At 46.1% G+C, this 26199-nt stretch overlaps 1 protein-coding gene across 1 annotated transcript in view; it reads right to left on the bottom strand.

Moving 5' to 3' along the window:
- Positions 1-8428: 8428 nt before the first annotated feature.
- LOC115118936 (dual specificity mitogen-activated protein kinase kinase 6) overlaps positions 8429-26199 on the bottom strand; it is a 59153-nt gene continuing 41382 nt past the window's right edge. Inside the window, exons 7-12 of the mRNA XM_065002669.1 lie at positions 23556-23607; positions 22938-23065; positions 20085-20162; positions 19269-19408; positions 13664-13709; positions 8429-12509 (exon numbers count right to left, since the gene is read on the bottom strand). Of these exons, the coding sequence (XP_064858741.1) occupies positions 12432-12509; positions 13664-13709; positions 19269-19408; positions 20085-20162; positions 22938-23065; positions 23556-23607 (522 nt within the window). The 3' untranslated portion in view covers positions 8429-12431. The remainder of the gene's footprint in view (positions 12510-13663; positions 13710-19268; positions 19409-20084; positions 20163-22937; positions 23066-23555; positions 23608-26199) is intronic.

The raw sequence follows: 26199 nt of genomic DNA, 5'->3' as shown, positions 1-26199 counted from the left end.
TTCGAACCAGGGACTGTAGTAAAGCCTCTTGCACCAAGATACAGTGCCTTAGACCACTGCGCCACTCGGGAGCCATGACCAATATATATTTCAGAACATTAACCGTGTGTAAGTAGAGGTGGAAAGGTAGATAAAAATGATTTGTTGCAAGTTGGGGGGTTCACACCTAGCTCGGCTATTAGACAACTCTTTAGTAAAGGTTGAATAGTCTATTGTTCAGCTAATATCCAATCCTGCTACGCTTGTTTAAAACTAGTAATAATACTTTTTCTCCACGTTAAACATTCCAATTAACACATATGGGCACAGTCGATAGGGTGCTGGACTTCGGGCTAGAATGTTGAGGGTTCAAAACCTGCTCCCTGCATGTTTCATTACATTATTATGCTGGTTTCAGAGCAAATAGCCTGGATTGTTACTCCAATCTCATTCCTCGCTCTCTCCCACATGTCATTCAGCACGCTTGTGGGCGTGCTGGCAGGACATACTGTTTTTTTTCTCTCTGTATATATGAATTACAAATCAGCCTTGACTAAAATCATGTTTCTAGTCTATTGTATAGTTACAATGTGTAATCATTGATGTCCCAGGAGCAGGATTGGTAAACACTGTTGAAGTGTATATCTGTTATACATACATGCAGACACAGCATCTTTCAAATAATGAAGTAAACCTGGTATTGGATATGACTGACAAAAATACAAATCACTTCCCTAATAGCGATTTTTGTAAATTAACTTTATGACAAAAAAATATGCAGAATCATTCGTCTCGACATTAACTAACATAATTCTCTCAATTGTACATGTTGTGCTTGACTCGTTATGATGTCATAACTACTTACATTTGCTTATGCCATCTTTGCTGAAGAAAGTCACCAGGGACGGGTGTCTCACGTCAAATTCGTCATTGGAAACACTCGATATGATTGGTCATATAAACACCTTGGGACCCAAATGCATAATGAGCACTCTAACTCCCCCTTGTGGTGGTCTGGAGCAATGAAGCCGTGACGCTTGGTACCTCTAAGTCCTGCGGTGTAAACTCACAACTTTTAAAGGAGGAACAACTGTAACTGTATATATGTATATATATTTATTTTTTTTGGGGGGGGGGGGCAGCAATTTGCAACTCTTCTGTAGAACCACCCATATAACGCACTACTTTCGACCAGGGGCCTATAGGGCTCCTCGCTCGGGGCATGGTGTCATTTGGGACACATCCTGACTTTGTAGTGCAGTACTACGTCACTCTTTTTCTCTGTTGTCGACGGGTTTCAGTTCGTCAGTCTGCTCTTTTAACATCGGGCCAGAGCCATAAAGAAGAGGGGAAAAAAAGAAAAACATCCTCAAAATGCCCTTTTCCTCCTTGCCCCGGTCCTGGCTGGCCCTTCTCAGAAAGACACAAAGAAGAATGAGAAAGAAAGAGGACACACACACACAATTATTGTGTAAAAATACCTTTTATTTGAATTTCCATCATTACAATTGCACACAATCAGTTTGAGCAATCTTTTTTAAAATATTTAATAGAAATTCATTTAGCTCTAAGAAGCAAACAGTCATCAGTCTTTTTTTTTTTTTTTAATCAGAAGCTTTAAAGAGATCAACGTGTAAATGTACTGAGAACTTCACTTCCGCACGGCAGTGGTCACCACGATATGTTGCCACGGTAACACGGCCCACCCACCCAACATACAATAGAATATATGCCTCCTCGCTCTTCTCCATTTCACTTACAGTAGCATTTGAAACCATCTCTGCAAATGTATTTTCTGAAACCAGTCAGCATTGACAATATGGACTCATCCACCCTCCCTCCCCACTGCATTAACATCCTCCCACTCCCACCAAACACAAGCCTGGCTTGAAATCGGATCCCGCACAAAAGAGCACAACACAAGTCAAGCACAGCTGCACGTTCTGTACCTGCAGCCTGGTAAACATTGGCCACAGAGACACTAAGCTCTGAAGGGTTCCATATTCCAACAAAGTGAGTGTGATGGCTACACAGCTCACCCTAACAAAGATGGCTACACAGCTCACCTTAACAAAGATGGCTACACAGCTCACCTTAACAAAGATGGCTACACAGCTCACCTTAACAAAGATGGCTACACAGCTCACCTTAACAAAGATGGCTACACAGCTCACCTTAACAAAGATGGCTACACAGCTCACCCTAACAAAGATGGCTACACAGCTCACCCTAACAAAGATGGCTACACAGCTCACCTTAACAAAGATGGCTACACAGTTCACCTTAACAAAGATGGCTACACAGCCCACCTTAACAGAGTGAGTGTGATGGCTACACAGCTCAGCTTAACAAAGATGGCTACACAGCTCAGCTTAACAAAGATGGCTACACAGCTCAGCTTAACAAAGATGGCTACACAGTTCACCTTAACAGAGAGAGTGTGATGGCTACACAGCTCAGCTTAACAAAGATGGCTACACAGCTCACCTTAACAAAGAACATTTAAGCAAAAATATTTTTGCAATGTGTGAAAACAAAAGCATAGTTTTCACACACTTCACAAACAAAACACATTTACACATGATATAGTCTGGCAAATGCATAATAGTACAGCAATTCGACTAAATGTACAACTTCTGAAAAGAGGGCTGTGTGATGTTTGAGCAGAGAAGACAACAGCTGTATTCCAGAAACGAACTTGAACAATGGGGAAAGTACAAACTGACAAAGAGGTTTTCATTTCCAAGTTTGGATGGGAAGTCATCATGTCACTGGTTTTATCAGCCATGAGAAGGAAGAGGATGAGGACGATGGTGACAAAAACAGCATCCTATGATTCTTAGCTTTCAACTTTTCAGACAATGACTCATCCCTACCTGTGACCTGTGACTTTAAAAAATAATTATAACCGACTCTCCAATTCCCGAAAGAAGAATTCCCGTTTTACCAATACAAAGTCCCAAAATACACGGCTGGGAAAAACTAAATGGGATAAGTCAGAAACCTGGAAGAATCAGACAGTGGGATATGACAACACACGTGAGGATGGATAGTTGACTGGACATATTTTCCACTGTGACGTCCTGCCACGATTACAAACCCTGGGTGACGATTTCAACAACAGGTGGGTATTACTAATGAGCATGCAAATAGAACCACCGACTTGAACACACACACACACCGACCAACCCACACACGAGAGAGAGGGGCAGGAAATCATCCTTCCATCATGCACGTCTGGCTCCCTGGGAGAGCCTACTGTGTGTGTGTGTGTGTGTGTGGCAGACATGACTGGTCTTAGTATCTTCCAGGAGAGTTCAGCTCAGTTCAGGAACAGAGAGGATAAATATAGCACTGCCCTCCAGCTCAGTTCAGGAACAGAGAGGATAAATATAGCACTGCCCTCCAGCTCAGTTCAGGAACAGAGAGGATAAATATAGCACTGCCCTCCAGCTCAGTTCAGGAACAGAGAGGATAAATATAGCACTGCCCTCCAGCTCAGTTCAGGAACAGAGAGGATAAATATAGCACTGCCCTCCAGCTCAGTTCAGGAACAGAGAGGATAAATATAGCACTGCCCTCCAGCCTGTCCACTGACTTAGACATGCTCCATAACACACACATCTTATGTTCTTCAATCCTCATGGGGACCTAAAATGTATTTCCATTCAAAATCCTATTTTCCTTAAGAGCTAACCCTAACCTTAACACGTAACCATAACCCAAACCTCTCATACTAACCCTAACCTTAACACGTAACCATAACCCAAACCTCTCATACTAACCCTAACCTTAACACGTAACCATAACCCAAACCTCTCATACTAACCCTAACCTTAACACGTAACCATAACCCAAACCTCTCACACTAACCCTAACCTTAACACGTAACCATAACCCAAACCTCTCATACTAACCCTAACCTTAACACGTAACCATAACCCAAACCTCTCATACTAACCCTAACCTTAACACGTAACCATAACCCAAACCTCTCATACTAACCCTAACCTTAACACGTAACCATAACCCAAACCTCTCATACTAACCCTAACCTTAACACGTAACCATAACCCAAACCTCTCATACTAACCCTAACCTTAACACGTAACCATAACCCAAACCTCTCATACTAACCCTAACCTTAACACGTAACCATAACCCAAACCTCTCACACTAACCCTAACCTTAACACGTAACCATAACCCAAACCTCTCATACTAACCCTAACCTTAACACGTAACCATAACCCAAACCTCTCATACTAACCCTAACCTTAACACGTAACCATAACCCAAACCTCTCACACTAACCCTAACCTTAACACGTAACCATAACCCAAACCTCTCATACTAACCCTAACCTTAACACGTAACCATAACCCAAACCTCTCATACTAACCCTAACCTTAACACGTAACCATAACCCAAACCTCTCACACTAACCCTAACCACTAAACCTAAAATATTTTTTTGGTCCTCATGGGGATGTGGGAAAATGTCCCCACGAGGGAGAATTATCCTTGTTGGAATAACTGTGTAGTTTAGATATTTAAAGGAATCGAAGAACCCCCCCCCCCCCCCCTCTACAGTCAGAATAAAACTCAGCACTATCCTCTATCCCCCCAAAAAATTCAATATCAACAACTGTACGTGACAAAAATAACAAATCATATGTCACATCAATCAACTTCAACAACACTTGAAATCAAACCTCTAGTAAATTCAAACTTGCGAGTGGTTCAGAGGTCTAAGGCACTGCATCTCAGTGCTAGAGGCGTCACTACAGACCCTGGTTCGATTTCAAGCTTTATCACAACCGGCTGTGATTGGGAGTCTCATCGGGCGGCGCACAATTGGCCCAGTGTTGTCCAGATTTGGCCGGAGTAGGCCGTCATTGTAAAATAAGAATTTGTTCTTAACTGACTTGCCTAGTTAAATAAAAGGTTAAATAAAATACATAAAAAAATTAAAAAACAGTAACCACACAAACTGCCCCTAACATTGGCTGAGCTAAAACTTCCTTTCGCCAAATGCAAGCTGTAGGAAACGGTATATGATGCTAACGATAGATAGACCTAAACAGCATCAAGCAAAGTTCAAATAAAAAGGCTAAAAATGACTGATAGGATAACTAGCAGATGGGAACAGCATCACTAACAACCTGAATTCTACTACCAGCCCCATCATCTCTCCAATCAGGGCACAGATCTTGACACACAGAACCAAATATTGCACGTCTTGCGTGGGCTCTGGCAAGCTGTTTGATAGTAAGAGTCGGTCACAAAGGGATAGGTGGGTACGGACACCATGTCCCTAAATTAGTCTCTCTCTCCTCAGCCTGAACTCATGTGTTCCAGCTCCTTGGCCCACCCAATGAATAAATCAGAGTGATGATGAGGGTGTGTTTGAAGAATAGAGAGGAGACTGGGCCCATTAAGGACCTGGCAAGGACATCCGTGGGTGGCCACACTAAGACTCAGAGCTCTTTCTAGGAAGAGACAGGACAGGAACAGTCAGAGAGAGTTAAAACATTTTTTTTAAATGACAAAAGAAAGCAGGGATGATGTGACCAATTCAAAATTGTGGGAGATGGCTTCTGGACCAACCATTAGTTCTAATACTAAAGCAATATATTTTGGTTTCATGACTTGAATCTTATGAGCATATAATCTATCTAATATTATAAAACATTGGACCAGCAGAAGACAGTAACAGTCATGCAACATTAGAAAAGCCAACAGTGAAACACTGTTCAAAAGGGACGTTGGTCTTTAAGACCTCACTGGCTTTCAGAATCTGCAGGGGGAAAACAGTGTCACATTGTGGGTGACCAGACCTTAGCAATCATGTGCGTTGGTGGCACAGCATGTACTGTTACCACGGTACCTGTCATGCCAAGGGGCAAAGCACAATAGATCCACCACTGTGGAATGCAGTAGGTCTGGTAATGGTCTGGGCTCTCGGATGGTGGTTGAATGCAGTAGATCTGGTAATGGTCTGGGCTCTCGGATGGTGGTTGAACGCAGTAGATCTGGTAATGGTATTGACTCTCGGATGGTGGTTGAATGCAGTAGATCTGGTAATGTCTGGGCTCTCGGATGGTGGTTGAATGCAGTAGATCTGGTAATGGTATTGACTCTCGGATGGTGGTTGAATGCAGTAGATCTGGTAATGGTATTGACTCTCGGATGGTGGTTGAATGCAGTAGATCTGGTAATGGTATTGACTCTCGGATGGTGGTTGAATGCAGTAGATCTGGTAATGGTATTGACTCTTGGATGGTAGTTGAACGCAGTAGATCTGGTAATGGTATTGACTCTCGGATGGTGGTTGAATGCAGTAGATCTGGTAATGGTCTGGGCTCTCGGATGGTGGTTGAACGCAGTAGGTCTGGTAATGGTCTGGGCTCTCGGATGGTGGTTGAATGCAGTAGATCTGGTAATGGTCTGGGCTCTCAGATGGTGGTTGAACACAGGGGGTTTGGTAATGGTCTGGGCTCTCAGATGGTGGTTGAACGCAGGGGGTTTGGTAATGGTATGGGCTCTCGGATGGTGGTTGAACGCAGTAGGTCTGGTAATGGTATGGGCTCTCGGATGGTGGTTGAACGCAGTAGATCTGGTAATGGTCTGGGCTCTCAGATGGTGGTTGAACGCAGGGGGTTTGGTAATGGTCTGGGCTCTCGGATGGTGGTTGAACGCAGTAGATCTGGTAATGGTCTGGGCTCTCGGATGGTGGTTGAATGCAGTAGATCTGGTAATGTCTGGGCTCTCGGATGGTGGTTGAATGCAGTAGATCTGGTAATGGTATTGACTCTCGGATGGTGGTTGAATGCAGTAGATCTGGTAATGGTATTGACTCTCGGATGGTGGTTGAATGCAGTAGATCTGGTAATGGTATTGACTCTCGGATGGTGGTTGAATGCAGTAGATCTGGTAATGGTATTGACTCTTGGATGGTAGTTGCATGCAGTAGATCTGGTAATGGTATGGGCTCTCGGATGGTGGTTGAATGCAGTAGTCTGGTAATGGTCTGGGCTCTCGGATGGTGGTTCTGCAGTAGGTCTGGTAATGGTCTGGGCTCTCGGATGGTGGTTGAACGCAGTAGATCTGGTAATGGTCTGGGCTCTCAGATGGTGGTTACAGGGGTTTGGTAATGGTCTGGGCTCTCAGATGGTGGTTGAACGCGGATGGTGGTCTGGTAATGGTCGGATGGTGGTTGGATCTGGTAATGGTCTGGGCTCTCAGATGGTGGTTCTGGGCTCTCAGTAGATCTGGTGGTTGATGGTGGTTGAACGCAGTAGATCTGGTAATGGTCTGGGCTCTCAGATGGTGGTTGAACGCAGGGGGTTTGGTAATGGTATGGGCTCTCGGATGGTGGTTGAATGCAGTAGATCTGGTAATGGTCTGGGCTCTCGGATGGTGGTTGAACGCAGTAGGTCTGGTAATGGTCTGGGCTCTCGGATGGTGGTTGAACGCAGTAGATCTGGTAATGGTCTGGGCTCTCAGATGGTGGTTGAACACAGGGGGTTTGGTAATGGTCTGGGCTCTCAGATGGTGGTTGAACGCAGGGGGTTTGGTAATGGTATGGGCTCTCGGATGGTGGTTGACGCAGTAGGTCTGGTAATGGCTGGGCTCTCGGATGGTGGTTGAACGCAGTAGATCTGGTAAATGGTAATGGTCTGGGCTCTCGGATGGTGGTTGAACGCAGTCTGGTAATGGTCTGGGCTCTCGGATGGTGGTTGAACGCAGTAGATCTGGTAATGGTCTGGGTCAGATGGTGGTTGAAATGGTATGGGCTCTCGGATGGTGGTCTTGAGTAGGTCTGGTAATGGTCTGGGCTCTCGGATGGTGGTTGAACGCAGTAGGTCTGGTAATGGTCTGGGCGGATGGTGGTTCTCATGGATGGGTGGTGGTGAACTGGTAATGGTCTGGGCTCTCAGATGGTGGTTGACGCAGGGGCGGATGGTGGTTGGTATGGTCTGGGCTCTCGGATGGTGGTTATGGTATGGGCTCTCGGATGGTGGTTCTAGGGGTATGGGCTCTCGGATGGTGGTTGAACAGTAGGTCTGGTAAGTAGGTCTGGTAATGGTATGGGCTCTCGGATGGTGGTTGAACAGTAGGTCTGGTTAACGCAGGGGTTTGGCTGGGCTCTCGGATGGTGGTTGAACGCAGTAGGTCTGGTAATGGTCTGGGCTCTCGGATGGTGGTTGAACGCAGGGGTTTGGTAATGGTATGGGCTCTCGGATGGTCTGGTAAGGTCTGGTAATGGTATGGGCTCTCGGATGGTGGTTGAACGCAGTAGGTCTGGTAATGGTATGGGCTCTCGGATGGTGGTTGAACGCAGTAGGTCTGGTAATGTTTTCTCGTTAAGCAACATTGAAATAAGATAGCAAATGATTTGTTAAAAGAACCGTTGAAAGTTTCAAAAGCAGGACACAGACGCACACAAAAAGAGAACTGTGCATTTCACTATTGAAATGAGATTATATTCTGCCTCGTTTACAGTAGTACTTCCATCACAGCAGAGGCTCAGGAGCATCAGCCATCTTGCCAGTCACTCTCAGAAAGCATCGTAACGTTTACAGTAGTACTTCCATCACAGCAGAGGCTCAGGAGCATCAGCCATCTTGCCAGTCACTCTCAGAAAGCATCGTAATGTTTACAGTAGTACTTCCATAATAGCAGAGGCTCAGGAGCATCAGCCATCTTGCCAGTCACTCTCAGAAAGCATCGTAACGTTTACAGTAGTACTTCCATAATAGCAGAGGCTCAGGAGCATCAGCCATCTTGCCAGTCACTCTCGGAAAGCATCGTAACGTTTACAGTAGTACTTCCATAATAGCAGAGGCTCAGGAGCATCAGCCATCTTGCCAGTCACTCTCAGAAAGCATCGTAATGTTTACAGTAGTACTTCCATAATAGCAGAGGCTCAGGAGCATCAGCCATCTTGCCAGTCACTCTCAGAAAGCATCGTAATGTTTACAGTAGTACTTCCATAATAGCAGAGGCTCAGGAGCATCAGCCATCTTGCCAGTCACCCTCAGAAAGCAGCAGGAGTAACAGACGTCGACCTCTATACAGTATCAGCCACCACACGAATAACAAGCAACAACCAAGGCTTCCGTCAAACTAGACTACAGTTTCAGAAGTGTTTAATTATTATCATGAAGTATTTTGAATCTCATGTAAATGAGTTGTATGTGTTTTGACATCGACATCGAACTACCACTGCATACGTCAGACTCTATTCATCCCACAGTTGTGAAACCAAAGACCGGCACGACTGTCACAATCTAGTAGACTGGGTTCGGTCGGGGGGGAGAGGGGTGAGAGAGTATGCTATGCAAATACATTTTGAAGCCTATGCAAGTGGTGAGTTAATATGATATTGTAGTCCACATAGGTCAACTTAATGATAAAGAAAAATGGGGAGGAGGGAGGGGGGGTAAGTGCAAAAACAGCCCCATTATAGAACCTATGCAAGCTAATTGTGAGTCGATATGCTCCTGCAGTGTTCAGCAGGTAGAGTAGATTTGATGATTATATTGAGTAATGTGGAGGAGTTAACAGTGAACTGTACATTATGTTTGCCTCTGGGGGTGTTCTTGAGCCAAAAGGGGCACACCCTAAATATTGTCCATAAATTACCCCATTGGGTAGAAAGGGGCACATGCCAGTGTGAATAAAGTGTGTGTGGGGGGGGGGGACTTGCCTTGTTGAATACAGAACATTTCGTTTCCCTGGCAACAGTTATTTTGTTTTCTGTATTTTTAGAGGCACAGATAAGGCTTGTGTTATAAGTAACTGATTCATTAAAGCATTCTGTCAAGAACGGCACCACGCACACACACACACACACACACACGCACAGTAAAATAAGATGGTATATTGTTAATACTAAGTTTTCAAAGGGAAAACAGCAGTTAATATATATCAGTATCCTGTATCTCATCAGTATACATAAATATAAGCTATATAATAATAATAATACAAATAATAGCAGTATAACTATCAGTCTATTCCAGTTCAACAGTGGGGAAAGTATTGTGACTGGCTCAGAAGCGAAGAATATTCAGGAAGTGACTAGGACCACAACGACCACATATACTTCACTTTAAACCCATGTAACACACATAGAAGGAGCCCACATAAACACAGACGCACACTCCTCACACACACACACACAGAGACACCGAACACACACACACACAGAGACACCGAACACACACACACACACAGAGACACCGAACACACACACAGAGACACCGAACACACACACACACACAGAGACACCGAATACACACACACACACACACAGAGACACTGAACACACACACACACACACAGAGACACCGACACACACACACACACCGAACACACACACAAAGCCCACAATGTGTAGTAGACCTATACATGAGAGAGCAGTTGAGAGCAAAGAGCAGTAACTTCCATTGACAAACCCACTGCACTTCTGAATGAGACCTCCAACCATTACAGACTTGTGTCCTGCTGAACCACTGGAGAATCTGAATCTCTCGCTCCTTTCACAGGTGACTGATACCAGTCCCATTCTATATTATATATTTTCTGTACATGCAGTGAATTAGTAAACCAATACAACACTTGAGCTTGAGTATAATACAAACATTGAGATTATACATAGATATATTCATATCACTTTCAGTTGTTTTCTGTTTTCTTACATTGGGTTTGAAAATATTTCAAGGGTTGACCAATAGAGAGGTGTCCTAATACCCATGAAACCTAGCGGTCAAACACGGAAATGGTTCCAATCGTTTTTCAACCATTCATTTATCCCCATTGGGGAATTTATAAACACTTAAAATAAGGGCTGTTTAGCCCGACGTGACGTTATGATAACCATGTAAATCTCTCTAGGACAAGGTGACTTTCAGATTTAAACAAATGCTTATTAGCATCAAAGCAGACAACACGCAAAGTACAAATCCCTGCAAGCTCCTGCACATCAAATCAAATTAAACGTGGAAATAAATAAATAAAAATACACCTTTGCTAACAGGTATTGTCAATTTAAAACTTGCACTAGACACTTCACAGAATTGCTCATTTAAAGAAATGTAGCCCATTTATTAATTACTAATATCAGATAATTAATCCAGAGCACAGGCGGCTGGTGTCACCTTAATTGGGGAGGATGTCTGAAACACAATTAATGGAATGGTGTCCAACACATGGTTTCTTTTTTTCTCTTTTTTCTTTACCCCATTTTCTCCCCAATTTCGTGGTATGCAATTGTTTTAGTAGCTACTATCTTGTCTCATCGCTACAACTCCCGTACGGCTCGGGAGAGACGAATGTTGAAAGTCATGCGTCCTCTGATACACAACCCAACCAAGCCGCACTGCTTCTTAACACAGCGCGCATCCAACCCGGAAGCCAGCCGCACTAATGTGTCGGAGGAAACACCATGGGCCTCGGTTAGCGTGCACTGCGCCCGGCCCGCCATAGGTGCGAATTGAGACAAGGACCTCCCGGTCGCGGCCGGTTACGACAGAGCCTGATGGCACAGCTGGCGTTCCAGGACAGCGCCCTTAACCACTGCGCCACCCGGGAGGCCCCAACACATGGTTTTCAACACATGGTTTCCTTGTGTTTGATGCCATTCCAGCCGTTATTATGAGCCTCCCCTCAGCAGCCTCCTGTGATCCACAAATTCTTACCTTTGCCTCGATTCGGCAGTCCAGATCATCACGACATTTGTAGATCTTTATGATAGCAACATTAGCAGCTAATTAGCATTTCATTTTGGGGGGGGGGGTAAATACAGGCGAATATATTGATGAAAGACACCTCGCCTGAGAGAGATTTACAAGGTTATCAAAACGTCATGTCACGGTAAGTCTACACCAAACACAGCCCTTATTTGAAGTGTTTCTAAAATCCCCCAATGGGGAAAAATGATTGGAACCATTTCCCTGTTTGACCGCTAGGTTTTATGGGTATTATGACTCATGCTGTGGTACTGTATAGGACAGGGCATAATCCACACGCTGCTTAATTCACTAACATTTTAACAATGAAATCTGTTTTAGTACTGGGTCTAGTACAGTAACAAGAGTGGGACAAATTTAGAGGTCGAGGAGAGGGGGAAATCACATTTCATACAGATATTATTATACATTTAAATTAATCCAGATTATTATTAAATTCCAGTAATTTCCCCCATCTTGGCCCCCTGCCCATATCTAATATGCAAGGGCCTTTAGGCCTCTAGGTTAACTCCTCACTCAATTCCTCTGAGTTCCTCTAATGTCCATCTGCACTGTGCCAAAGGGAGGGGGTCGGGAACTAGGGAGGGGGTGGAGTCCCGCAGGTAATAGGGTTTGTGATTGGTGCTTTTTTTTTTGTAGGTCCGCCTCCCCCGTGGCCATTGGTCAGAGCATTGGGTTGGGTTTGATCAGGGCGCTCGTCAGTCCCCGAGGATGACCTTGACAAAGCTAGCCACGTCGGTGTCTAAGGATTCATGGGAGATGAAGAAGGGATGTTGCTGGGATGGAGAGAAGAAACCACAAGAAAAGAAGAGACTGATTTATGCAGAATCAAATATAACATTAAAATAATATCCTCAACAACAGTTTGATATATAATCAATTGCATTGATTGGATAAAAATCTAAAGGAAGTGAGGAGATGATTAAATGGGGAGATGATGTGTCTCCCGACCCCTCCTGTGTTTATGATGCTATAATTTATGTGTCAGGGGCGAGGGTCAGTCTGTTATATCTGGAGTATTTCTCCTGTCTTATCCGGGGTCCTGTGTGAATTTAAGTATGCTCTCTCTAATTCGCTCTCTCTTTCTTTCTTTCTTTCTTTCTTTCTTTTTCTCTCTCTCTCGGAGGACCTGAGCCCTAGGACCATGCTTCAGGACTACCTGGCCTGATGTCTCCTTGCTGTCCCCAGTCCACCGGGCCGTGCTGCTGCTCCAGTTTCAACTGTTCTGCCTGCGGCTATGGAACCCTAACCTGTTCACCGGACGTGCTACCTGTCCCAGACCTGCTGTTTTCAACTCTCTAGAGACAGCAGGAACGGTAGAGATACTCTGAATGATCGGCTATGAAAAGCCAACTGACATTTACTCCTGAGGTGCTGACCTGTTGCACCCTCTACAACCACTGTGATTATTATTATTTAACCATGCTGGTCATTTATGAACATTTGAACATCTTGGCCATGTTCTGTTATTATCTCCACCCGGCACAGCCAGAAGAGGACTGGGCACCCTTCATAGTCTGGTTCCTCTCCACCCGGCACAGCCAGAAGAGGACTGGGCACCCTTCATAGTCTGGTTCCTCTCCACCCGGCACAGCCAGAAGAGGACTGGGCACCCTTCATAGCCTGGTTCCTCTCTAGGTTTCTTCCTAGGTTTTGGCCTTTCTAGGGAGTTTTTCCTAGTCACCGTGCTTCTACACCTGCATTGCTTGCTGTTTGGGGTTTTAGGCTGGGTTTCTGTACAGCACTTTGTGACATCAGCTGATGTAAGAAGGGCTTCATAAATACATTTGATTGAAATTTGATTGATTACAAAACATGATGTATCACTGGACTAAGTCTGCCATCTAGTGGTGAACTAATAGTAAATGCAAGAGGACACATTATTGTGTCCACATAACGGGAGATCTCCTAAATTCAAAAACACACTCACCATGAGTTCTGGGTAGTTTGGCCGCTCTTTGGAATTTTTCTTTAAGCTGAGAATGAAAATGGGCAATGAGATAGAAGATTAGATTCGTAATATCTGGTAGCGTATCTCCCAGTCCAGGCAGACTGAGTGATTGCATCAGCTGCAAGCGAACGTGGAACTGTTAACAGAGTAAAAATAACAGTTGAGAAGAAACAAAAGAGACAGAGATAAAACACATAATAATAATTGTAGTACAGTGTTCAGCACCATCCTCCCTTCTGCCATGTGGCAGTTCATTAGCTCAGGGCTAAAAGCAACACATAAATGCCATGACTGAAACTTAAGTGGATCTCAGATTGATTGTCTGGGGCCAAGTAGACGTCTTCTTACTGAAACTGGATTTGATTGGTTGTCTGGGGCAAAGTTAACCTCCCCGTTCATCTAAGAAAGTCATGACCATCATGCTTTTAGAGAAAGAGGCTAATTTTGTACATATTAAAACTGCGAGATTGCCTAATTCCAGTCCCCTTGCTTAGAGGGTCCGGGATCTTCGTCGAGATAATTTATATGTAGAAGGAGTGAAAAGCTCAGTTCTGGTGACTTTTTTAGAAAGGACATTACACCTCAAAGTGTATTAAAATAAAAAATGATGCTGACACCATCTAAAGTACAATTTCTATGCATGGCCTATATTATCAGATGTGCTATTAGCAATAAGCACGATCAACTTCAGCCTATAACAATGCAGCATAATTAGGATTTATCCATCTGCATTTACTCCATTGGACACATCCAGATTGTCATTATTAAGAATACTAATAACTGTATTATAAATATGAATACATATAATTCATTACTCATTCTTATTCACTCAACATTTTATTTTGGGGATTCTAATTACAACGTATGTAATTTTCCTTTTAAAGACGCCACTGCCCCTTTAAGAGCTATGTTGTGCAGCTGTGCCTAACGGACACTAACGGAGGAAGTTATTTCTGATTTCCTATCATTTGGCAAAAGCAAATCGGGCCTGGGTAGAGTAGAGCCTGACTTTGTGGGCCTGGGTAGAGTAGGGCCTGACTTTGTGGGCCTGGGTAGAGTAGGGCCTGACTTTGTGGGCCTGGGTAGAGTAGGGCCTGACTTTGTGGGCCTGGGTAGAGTAGGGCCTGACTTTGTGGGCCTGGGTAGAGTAGGGCCTGACTTTGTGGGCCTGGGTAGAGTAGGGCCTGACTTTGTGGGCCTGGGTAGAGTAGGGCCTGACTTTGTGGGCCTGGGTAGAGTAGGGCCTGACTTTGTGGGCCTGGGTAGAGTAGGGCCTGACTTTGTGGGCCTGGGTAGAGTAGGGCCTGACTTTGTGGGCCTGGTTAGAGTGGGGCCTGACTTTGTGGGCCTGGTTAGAGTAGGGCCTGAACTTTGTGGGCCTGGGTAGACTAGGGCTGAGGCTTTGTGGCGCTGGGTAGAGTAGGGCCTGCACTTTGTGGGCATGGCTAGGGTAGGGCTGAGGCTTTGTGGGCATGAGGGCTGAGAAAATCCATGCCTGTGCAGGGCTCTAGTGTGTATGCCTGATATTGTGGGGTAAGAGTATCCCCAATGCCCCATTTTACATGTTTATAGACCCCTCTTCAACAGGAGGATAGTCTCTATTCAAGCCAGAGGAGAGGTTTGCTCAGGTATTCCAATTTCCTATTGTCACATAAACAGTTGAGTCACCGGGGTATAAAACAATGCTGTTGATCCACTCCTGGAAAATCCTGCTTTAACATCTGACCCGGCTGAATTAAACCACAGCTCTACTGGTAAATTATGCCAAAGCCCAGCTAAACGTGGGATAAACATCCTGGTAAGAGATGAATGATGAATACCTGCATGCATGAGTAATAACAGGACTTCAGATGGTACTTAGAATGTGGATACACAATGTGCAGTATGTGACCAATTATCAAAGAGAGATTAGCACTGGTCAAATGCAGTGCATTACATACGAGAAGCAATAGGTTCCATTTTGGACAGCCGTAAGACCGACAACAACTAGGGCCGACATTGTACAACACAACAGACAAAGATAACCGATGAGCACGGTTCAAAATGTTGGGGAAAATGACATTTATGTTCCTCTACCGTAGGTCTACATGTAAAACAAATTCATAACAATTATGGGTTACGGGAAGGGAAAAACACAACATGAGTAGATAGGAAATACTTGGTGTGAAGACCTAACAGTGGACATAACAGGCTGGTGAGAGTGAATGTTAAGACACTCCACAGAGGGTAGCTTTCGGAAACCTGGGCACATGCATCACATTCAGTCCTGGTCATAAAGGGATGTGGTTATTACAACATGGGAAAAATTGTCAAGAGAAATGGTCTTGTGAGTCTCACTCCAACAAGCTCTCTAGACAGTCCCTAGATGATGTACAGGTAGCCTGGAGGGACTAGGTGATGTACAGGTAGCCTGGAGGGACTAGGTGATGTACAGGTAGCCTGGAGGGACTAGGTGATGTACAGGTAGCCTGGAGGGACTAGGTGATGTACAGGTAGCCTGGAGGGACTAGGTGATGTACAGGTAGCCTGGAGGGACTAGGTGATGTACAGGTAGCCTGGAGGGACTAGATGATGAACAAGTAGCCTGGAGGGACTAGGTGATGAACAGGTAGCCTGGAAGGACTAGATGATGTACAGGTAGCCTGGAGGGACTAGATGATGAACAGGTGACTTTAACCTCCCCACGTCTACCTTTGACTCATTCCTCTCTGCCTCCTTCTTTCCACTCCTCTCCTCTTTTGACCTCACCCTCTCACCTTCCCCCCCTACTCACAAGGCAGGAAATACGCTCGACCTCATCTTTACTAGATGCTGTTCTTCCACTAACCTCATTGCAACTCCCCTCCAAGTCTCCGACCACTACCTTGTATCCTTTTCCCTCTCGCTCTCATCCAACACCTCCCACACTGCCCCTACTCGGATGGTATCGCGCCGTCCCAACCTTCGCTCTCTCTCCCCCGCTACTCTCTCCTCTTCCATCCTATCATCTCTTCCCTCTGCTCAAACCTTCTCCAACCTATCTCCTGATTCTGCCTCCTCAACCCTCCTCTCCTCCCTTTCTGCATCCTTTGACTCTCTATGTCCCCTATCCTCCAGGCCGGCTCGGTCCTCCCCTCCCGCTCCGTGGCTCGACGACTCATTGCGAGCTCACAGAACAGGGCTCCGGGCAGCCGAGCGGAAATGGAGGAAAACTCGCCTCCCTGCGGACCTGACATCCTTTCACTCCCTCCTCTCTACATTTTCCTCTTCTCTCTCTGCTGCTAAAGCCACTTTCTACCACTCTAAATTCCAAGCATCTGCCTCTAACCCTAGGAAGCTCTTTGCAACCTTCTCCTCCCTCCTGAATCCCCCCCCTCCTCCCTCTCTGCAGATGACTTCGTCAACCATTTTGAAAAGAAGGTCGACGACATCCGATCCTCGTTTGCTAAGTCAAACGACACCGCTGGTTCTGCTCACACTGCCCTACCCTGTGCTCTGACCTCTTTCTCCCCTCTCTCTCCAGATGAAATCTCGCGTCTTGTGACGGCCGGCCGCCCAACAACCTGCCCGCTTGACCCTATCCCCTCCTCTCTTCTCCAGACCATTTCCGGTGACCTTCTCCCTTACCTCACCTCGCTCATCAACTCATCCCTGACCGCTGGCTACGTCCCTTCCGTCTTCAAGAGAGCGAGAGTTGCACCCCTTCTGAAAAAACCTACACTCGATCCCTCCGATGTCAACAACTACAGACCAGTATCCCTTCTTTCTTTTCTCTCCAAAACTCTTGAACGTGCCGTCCTTGGCCAGCTCTCCCGCTATCTCTCTCAGAATGACCTTCTTGATCCAAATCAGTCAGGTTTCAAGACTAGTCATTCAACTGAGACTGCTCTTCTCTGTATCACGGAGGCGCTCCGCACTGCTAAAGCTAACTCTCTCTCCTCTGCTCTCATCCTTCTAGACCTATCGGCTGCCTTCGATACTGTGAACCATCAGATCCTCCTCTCCACCTCTCCAGTTGGGCATCTCCGGCGCGGCCCATGCTTGGATTGCGTCCTACCTGACAGGTCGCTCCACCAGGTGGCGTGGCGAGAATCTGTCTCCTCCCACGCGCTCTCACCACTGGTGTCCCCCAGGGCTCTGTTCTAGGCCCTCTCCTATTCTCGATATACACCAAGTCACTTGGCTCGGTCATAGCCTCACATGGTCTCTCCTATCATTGCTATGCAGACGACACACAATTAATCTTCTCCTTTCCCCCCTCTGATGACCAGGTGGCGAATCGCATCTCTGCATGTCTGGCAGACATATCAGTGTGGATGACGGATCACCACCTCAAGCTGAACCTCGGCAAGACGGAGCTGCTCTTCCTCCCGTGGAAGGACTGCCCGTTCCATGATCTTGCCATCACGGTTGACAACTCCATCGTGTCCTCCTCCCAGAGCGCTAAGAACCTTGGCGTGATCCTGGACAACACCCTGTCGTTCTCAACTAACATCAACGCGGTGGCCCGTTCCTGTAGGTTCATGCTCTACAACATCCGCAGAATACGACCCTGCCTCACACAGGAAGCGGCGCAGGTCCTAATCCAGGCACTTGTCATCTCCCGTCTGGATTACTGCAACTCGCTGTTGGCTGGGCTCCCTGCCTGTGCCATTAAACCCCTACAACTCATCCAGAACGCCGCAGCCCGTCTGGTGTTCAACCTTCCCAAGTTCTCTCACGTCACCCCGCTCCTCCGCTCTCTCCACTGGCTTCCAGTTGAAGCTCGCATCCGCTACAAGACCATGGTGCTTGCCTACGGAGCTGTGAGGGGAACGGCACCTCAGTACCTCCAGGCTCTGATCAGGCCCTACACCCAAACAAGGGCACTGCGTTCATCCACCTCTGGCCTGCTCGCCTCCCTACCACTGAGGAAGTACAGTTCCCGCTCAGCCCAGTCAAAACTGTTCGCTGCTCTGGCCCCCCAATGGTGGAACAAACTCCCTCACGACGCCAGGACAGCGGAGTCAATCACCACCTTCCGGAGACACCTGAAACCCCACCTCTTTAAGGAATACCTAGGATAGGATAAAGTAATCCTTCTCACCCCCCTTAAAAGACTTAGATGCACTATTGTAAAGTGGCTGTTCCACTGGATGTCATAAGGTGAAAGCACCAATTTGTAAGTCGCTCTGGATAAGAGCGTCTGCTAAATGACTTAAATGTAAATGTAAATGTAAACAGGTAGCCTGGAGGGACTAGGTGATGAACAGGTAGCCTGGAGGGACTAGATGATGAACAGGTAGCCTGGAGGGACTAGGTGATGTACAGGTAGCCTGGAGGGACTAGGTGATGAACAGGTAGCCTGGAGGGACTAGGTGATGTACAGGTAGCCTGGAGGGACTAGATGATGTACAGGTAGCCTGGAGGGACTAGATGATGTACAGGTAGCCTGGAGGGACTAGATGATGTACAGGTAGCCTGGAGGGACTAGATGATGTACAGGTAGCCTGGAGGGACTAGGTGATGTACAGGTAGCCTGGAGGGACTAGATGATGTACAGGTTGGAAAGACAGCCATAACAGATATAGAACCAGACTAGCTTTACAGGGAGAGGAGAACATACCACAGGGAGGTGAAGTCAACCAACTCAGGGGAGAACTGGTCAGCAGGGAGCTGGGGCGATGGTTCCTCCACCACCTGCTTCAGCTGCTGGAAGGGCGTGCCCCAGGAGTCATAGGGGAACCGCAGGATGGCCAGTTCAATCTGAAGAAGGGGGCACAGGATATCACAGGGCACAAGATATGACAGGGAATAGAGGTCAGGCACCATTGTATTACTGTACATAAAATGCAGAAAATGGAAATATGATGTACATAAAAGTGTGCAATTGGGTGGTTTATGACCCTGGACAGTGTTACATTACTGAAAACTACCATATGCAGTTGGGGAGGACCATCACATTTATTTTAAAAACCAAAACTGTTCTTTGGGTGTGACACAGTTCAGGACGTGCAAATGAGAGCTAGGAATATGTAACAACTCTCCTAATAAAATGTCTAGACACCAGTTAGTCTAGAGCAGAGCCGTAGTGTGTCATCGTGTCTCACAGAGAAGGCAGGGCTTTTTCTTGAACATGAAGAACCTGTTCTATATGAACAGCAATGCATTTCAATTCAATATAACTCTTATCTGCTCACTTAAGGCTATTACTGGCAATGACGTACTGGTTATATAGTGAAGACATCCTTCAGGAAAAATAAAATACTATTATTTATCTGTAGTTACTGTACCTGACCTTACGGTATCAGAGGTTGCTAGTTTAATGTAGATTTTTTTTTAAATAGACCTACTAGTGTAATAATCACATAACAATTTTGTTATAATAAATTAAATCTGAATAAATATTAATAATAAAAAGTGATATAAAATAGAGACTCACCATTGTGATTCCTAAACTCCAAATGTCAGACTTGACATTGTAGCCTTTCTGATTAGTCTCTGGGTTGATCCTCTCCGGCTAGGGGACAGAATGACACACACACACACACACACACACACACACACACACACACACACCACTTTAGCGTCGCTAACTGACAGTTGTCCTAGACGACCCAACCTCCTCCGTCATCTGTACCTCTTGAACACACACAGCCCGGTCTGTTCTCTGAGCGTTACCATGGCACTAAAAGACTGCCTCAGTCAATCAAATGGCCCCGTGGACACACTGTTTGGGCACACTGGAGGTTATTAAAAGGGTAGCTGGCATAAACGTTACCACGTGTGCCATATGGATTTGCATTAGTAAACACATCAAAAAGGCCCAATGCAAAGTTACCTCTCTTTTCTATTTTTTTCTATACTTTAAACCCCTTTTTTCTCCCCAATTTCGTAATATCCAATTGGTAGTTACAGTCTTGTCCCATCGCTGCAATTCCCGTACAGACTCGGGTGAGGCGAAGGTCGAGAGCCGTGCATCCTCAGAAACACGAGCCCGTCAAGCCGCACTGCTTCTTGACACGCTACTCGCTAAACCCGGAAGTCAGGTGCACCAATGTGTCGGAGGAAACACGGCACAACTGGCGACCGTCTCAGCCACTAGAGCGCGATGGGAAGAGGACATCCCGGCCGGCCAAACCCTCCCCTAACCGGGACGACGCTGGGCCAATTGTGCACCGCCTCATGGGTCTCCCAGTTGCGGCCAGCTGCGACACAGCCCGGGATAGAACCAGGATCTGTAGTGGCGCCTCAAGCACTGCGATGCAGTGCCTTAGACCGCTGCGCCTCTCGGGAAGCAAAACCTATCCGAATTCTGAAGCATGCTGAAGGAAAATGTTTTTCCGGGGTGTGATGTAATATGGAGGACCGGCAAGCCAGCCTATTCCCTATGATGTAAACTCCAGCAGAAATATCTTCAAATGTACATCTTCAAATTAAACCAAATCGTTTCCACTGATGACTACTGGTTTTAGTTTAATTTTCAGACAACTTAGAAGCAAATACTTTATGAATGTATCAATACAAATCGACTGGCAAGGTGGCTAGCCAACTAGCCTGCTAACGTTAGCCCTACTAGCTGTGCATGAGTCAGCCAGTTGCTATCAACACCTAGCTTACAGCTGCATTAAAGAAAACCAACGTTTTGAAAATAGATAACACCATCTAACCAGTTATCAAAGAATGTTAGCTATATGCAGCAAGCTAGCCAGCCAGCTAACGTCAGCTATTTAGCCAACTAGCTATTAGCCTAGCCAGCCTAGCCAACAACCATGGTTATGGTCGGCAAGCTAGAGCCCAACTACTGAAGACCAGCTAGAACACAACTAAAACATAACCGCAGATTAGGAGCAAAGAGAGATAGCGAACTAAAATGTAACAAAAATGTAGAGCAGACTAACAGATTGATGGCTGGGGCCCATTCTGGTAAAACTTTAAAAAAAGTACAGGCTGAGGTAGCTACCAAAGCGAGGAGGAGGAGGGCGCCTCGCCGGGCCGATGGAGTCGGGGAAACCCAAAATTGATAGATTCCAGATGTCCGTCAGCTAGCGCGCTAGCACTAAGTCAAGGTGGAAAAAATTACAAAAACTGCCGTAGCCTACTTCAGAGCCCATGCAGAAAAGTTGACAAAACAGAAAGGAGAACAGACGAGGTAATACACAATTAGAGCAAGCAGGTTTGATTTTCTCTTTCGTTTTTAGCCCACGGCAAGAAGGTACCAAAACCTGCCATGCTAACGAGTTCCCACTAGATAAGATCACAGCCACAAAGTCTGAACGGCATGCTGCATTGACGCACATGCCCCATCTGCTCCTTGTTTGATGGATTGTAGCTCACCACTGCATACCCACAACCACCCACCCCCCACACAACCGCTCACCCACAACCACCCACCACACAACCGCTCACCCACAACCGCTCACCCACAACCACCCACCCCCACAACCACCCACCCCCACACAACCGCTCACCCACAACCACCCACAACCACCCACGCCCACACAACCGCTCACACACAACCGCTCACCCACAACCACCCACCCCCACAACCAACCACCCCCACACAACCGCTCACCCACAACCACCCACAACCACCCACACCCACACAACCGCTCACCCACAACCGCTCACCCACAACCACCCACACCCACACAACCGCTCACCCACAACCACCCACCCCCCACAACCACTCACCCACAACCACCCACGCAACCGCTCACCCACAACCACCCACCCACCCACACACCCACAACCACCCACCCACACACAACCGCTCACCCACAACCACCCACCCCCCACACAACCACCCACCCCCACACAACCGCTCACCCACAACCACCCACCCCCACACAACCGCTCACCCACAACCACCCACGCCCACACAACCGCTCACCCACAACCACCCACCCCCACACAACCGCTCACCCACAACCACCCACCCCCACACAACCACTCACCCACAACCACCCACGCCCACACAACCGCTCACCCACAACCACCCACCCCCACACAACCGCTCACCCACAACCACCCACCCACACACCCACAACCACCCACCCCCACACAACCGCTCACCCACAACCACCCACCCCCACAACCACCCACCCCCACACAACCACTCACCCCCACAACCACCCACCCCCACACAACCGCTCACCCACAACCACCCACCCACACACCCACAACCACACAACCGCTCACCCACAACCACCCACAACCACACAACCGCTCACCCACAACCACCCACCCACAACCACCCACCCCCACAACCACCCACCCCCACACAACCGCTCACCGCCATGTAGGGCTTGCAGCCTGCGTCCATGGTCTTGGCCACAGAGTCCACAAGGTAACCACTGATCCCAAAGTCACACATCTTCACCTGCCCCTGGGTGTTGATCAATATGTTGGATGGCTTCACATCTGAGTTGAGTGTGAGAGAGAGAGTGAGAGAGTGAGTGAGAGTGTGAGAGAGAGTGTGAGAGAGAGAGAGAGAGAGTGAGAGAGAGAGTGAGTGAGAGAGTGAGAGAGAGAGAGTGAGAGAGAGAGAGAAAACAAAACATAGAAATAGAAGAGTGGCGTGAGATGGAAGTGAAAGTCAGTTAGTCCAATGCAGACCTATTGTACAACATCTTGATTTCCTTAGCCTCAGGAACATAACTACGATGCAGTGTATCTGTCTCGCTCAACACAGCCCACAAAACACATCTGTAAAAATGCTATGTAAAATGCTGTTTCAAGTAACATCGTTGTTTTTGTTACATCGCAAACGGATGTGGCAGGTTCCCCGCTAAAGCTTCCAGATTTAAAAAGATGGACACTAGTGCAAACTGTTGTAAGGTGTACCCAAGAGGGAGATTTACATAACATACCGTATATAAAACCTTCTATTTAACTCTGTGCTTGTTCTTACCTCGGTGGATGACTGACAGATTGCTGTGCAGATGTTCCAGAGCCTTCACTGTCTGTAACGAGGGAGGTTGGAACATTAGAACAGAACACAAGGTTGGAACATTAGAACAGAACACAAGGTTGGAACATTAGAACAGAACACAAGGTTGGAACATTAGAACAGAACAGACATATCAGCAACTGGAGAAGGATATCAACATGGGGAATGCAGGTCTAACTTCCCAGACATACCCATTGGTTTGCATCTAGTATTTATTCATTCTTACTATATTAAACATCTAGCATGAATTCAGTCATTTTGTATTGTAATAGCCTCTTGGTCGAGAGACTGGCAATATGTTAATATACTGAACAAAAATATAAACACAACATGTAAAGTGTTGGTCCCATGTTTCATGAGCTGAAATAAAAGATCCCATAAATGTTTCATATGCACAAAAAGCTTATTTCACTCTAATGTTGTGCACAAATTGTTTTGCATCCCTGTTGGTGAGCATTTCTCCTTCGCCAAAATAATCCATCCACCAGACAGGTGTGGCATATCAAGAAGCTGATTAAACAGTAGGATCATTACACAGGTACACCTTGTGCTAGGGACAACAAAAGACCACTCTAAAATGTGCAGTTTTGTCAAACAACACAATGCCACAGATGTCTCAAGTTTTGAGGGAACGTGCAATTGGCATGCTGACTACAGGAATGTCCACCAGAGCTGTTGCCAGATAATTTAATGTTCATTTCACTACCATAAGCCACCTCCAATGTCATTTTAGAGAATTTGACAGTACATCCAACCTGCCTCACAACCACAGACCACTTGTAACCGTGCCAGCCCAGGACCTCCACAACCGGCTTTGTCACCTGCGGGATCGTCTGAGACCAGCCACCCAGACAGCTGATGAAACTGTGGGTTTGCACAACCAAATCAATTCTGCACAAACTGTCAGAAACAGTCTCAGGGAAGCTCATCTGCGTGCTTGTCGTCCTCACCAGGGTCTTGACCAGACTGCAGTTTGGCGTCGTAACCGACTTCAGTGGGCAAATGCTCACCTTCGATGGCCACTGGCATACTGGAGAAGTGTGCTCTTCACAGCCGAATCCCGGTTTCAACTGTACCGGGAAGCTGTTGTGTGGGTGAGCGGAATACTGATGTCAATGTTGGGAACAGAGTGCTCCATAGTAGTGGTGGGGTTATGGTATGGGCAGGAATAAGTTAAGGACCATGAACACAATTGCATTTCAGTGATGGACATTTTAATGAGATTGTCGTGCCATTCATCACCTCATGTTTCTCCATGATAATGCACGGCCCCATGTCGCAAGGATCAATTCCTGGAAGCTGAAAATGTCCCAGTTCTTCCATGGCCTGCACACGTCACCCATTGAGCATGTTTGGGATGCTCTGGATAGACGTGTACGATAGCATGTTCCAGTTCACGCCAATGTCCAGTAACTTCGCACAGTCATTGAAGAGGAGTGGACAACATTCCACAGGCCACAATAGCCTTATCAACTCTATGCGAAGGAGATGTGTCGCACTGCATGAGGCAAATGATGGTCACACCTGATGTCGACTAGTTTTCTGATTCACGCCGAAACCTTTTTTTATTTTATGTATCTGTCACGAACATATGCATATCTGTATTCCCACTCATGTGAAATCCATTGATTAGGGCCTACATAGAGGGACTACACATTGACAAAGGGCCATACATAGAATTGTGTATGTGGGGTACAGAGATGGGTTGGTCATTCAAAAATCATGTTAACACTATTATTGAACATTATTATTGTTTTAAATAACCTGCCCAGGGATTGCGGTTGAAAATTAGCCGGCTGGCTAAAACCGGCACTTTTACTGAAGAGTTGATTAATGTGCACTGTCCCTGTAAAAATAAAATAAAATAAACTCAACTCAACACACAATGAGTCCATGCAACTTATTATGTGATATGTTAAGCACATTTTTACTCCTGAACTTATTTAGGCATCACCATAACAAAGAGGTTGAATGCTTATCGAATGAATACATTTCAGCTTTTCATTTGTAAAAATTCTGAATATCATAATTACACTTTGACATTATGGGGTATTATATGTTTAGGTTAGTGACAACAACAAAAAAATCTAAAATGTATCCATTTTAAATTCAGGCTGTAACAACAAAATGTGGAAAAAGTCAAGGGGTGTGAATACCTTCTGAAAGCAGGAATATTTTTCTGTTAGGAAAATTTGGCGTCAGACAAGTGACCGGAAGATTTTTCAATTTATCGGACATCCATATGCACTGGGTAAGTAATCCATTAGGCCGTCCACCAACAAAAACCCCCACCATCAATAAACAAGGGATATTGGCCAAATGAGCCACATTTACGTGTCCTTAAAAATAGCCTATAACTAATTACAAAAACACTATTCTTTGTGTTTTTAAATCTGCAGCATATGCAAAACTTTATAGCCTATTGTCGGAGATTTGAGCACTAAACGCATCAGGGCATTGCATGCATAGGCCTATTTGTATTTATTATGGATCCCCATTAGCTGCCTCCAAGGCAGCAGCTACTCTTAGTTGGGTCCGTGAAAATTAAGGCAGTTATACAATTTTTTAAAACATTACAATACATTCATTACAGAATTCACAGCAC

Source organism: Oncorhynchus nerka, linkage group LG16 (genome assembly GCF_034236695.1).
Source record: "Oncorhynchus nerka isolate Pitt River linkage group LG16, Oner_Uvic_2.0, whole genome shotgun sequence".
NCBI classification, from domain to species: domain Eukaryota; kingdom Metazoa; phylum Chordata; class Actinopteri; order Salmoniformes; family Salmonidae; genus Oncorhynchus; species Oncorhynchus nerka.
The sequence above is the reverse complement of the archived record's forward strand: the minus strand, read 5'-3'. Positions and strand labels throughout refer to the sequence as shown.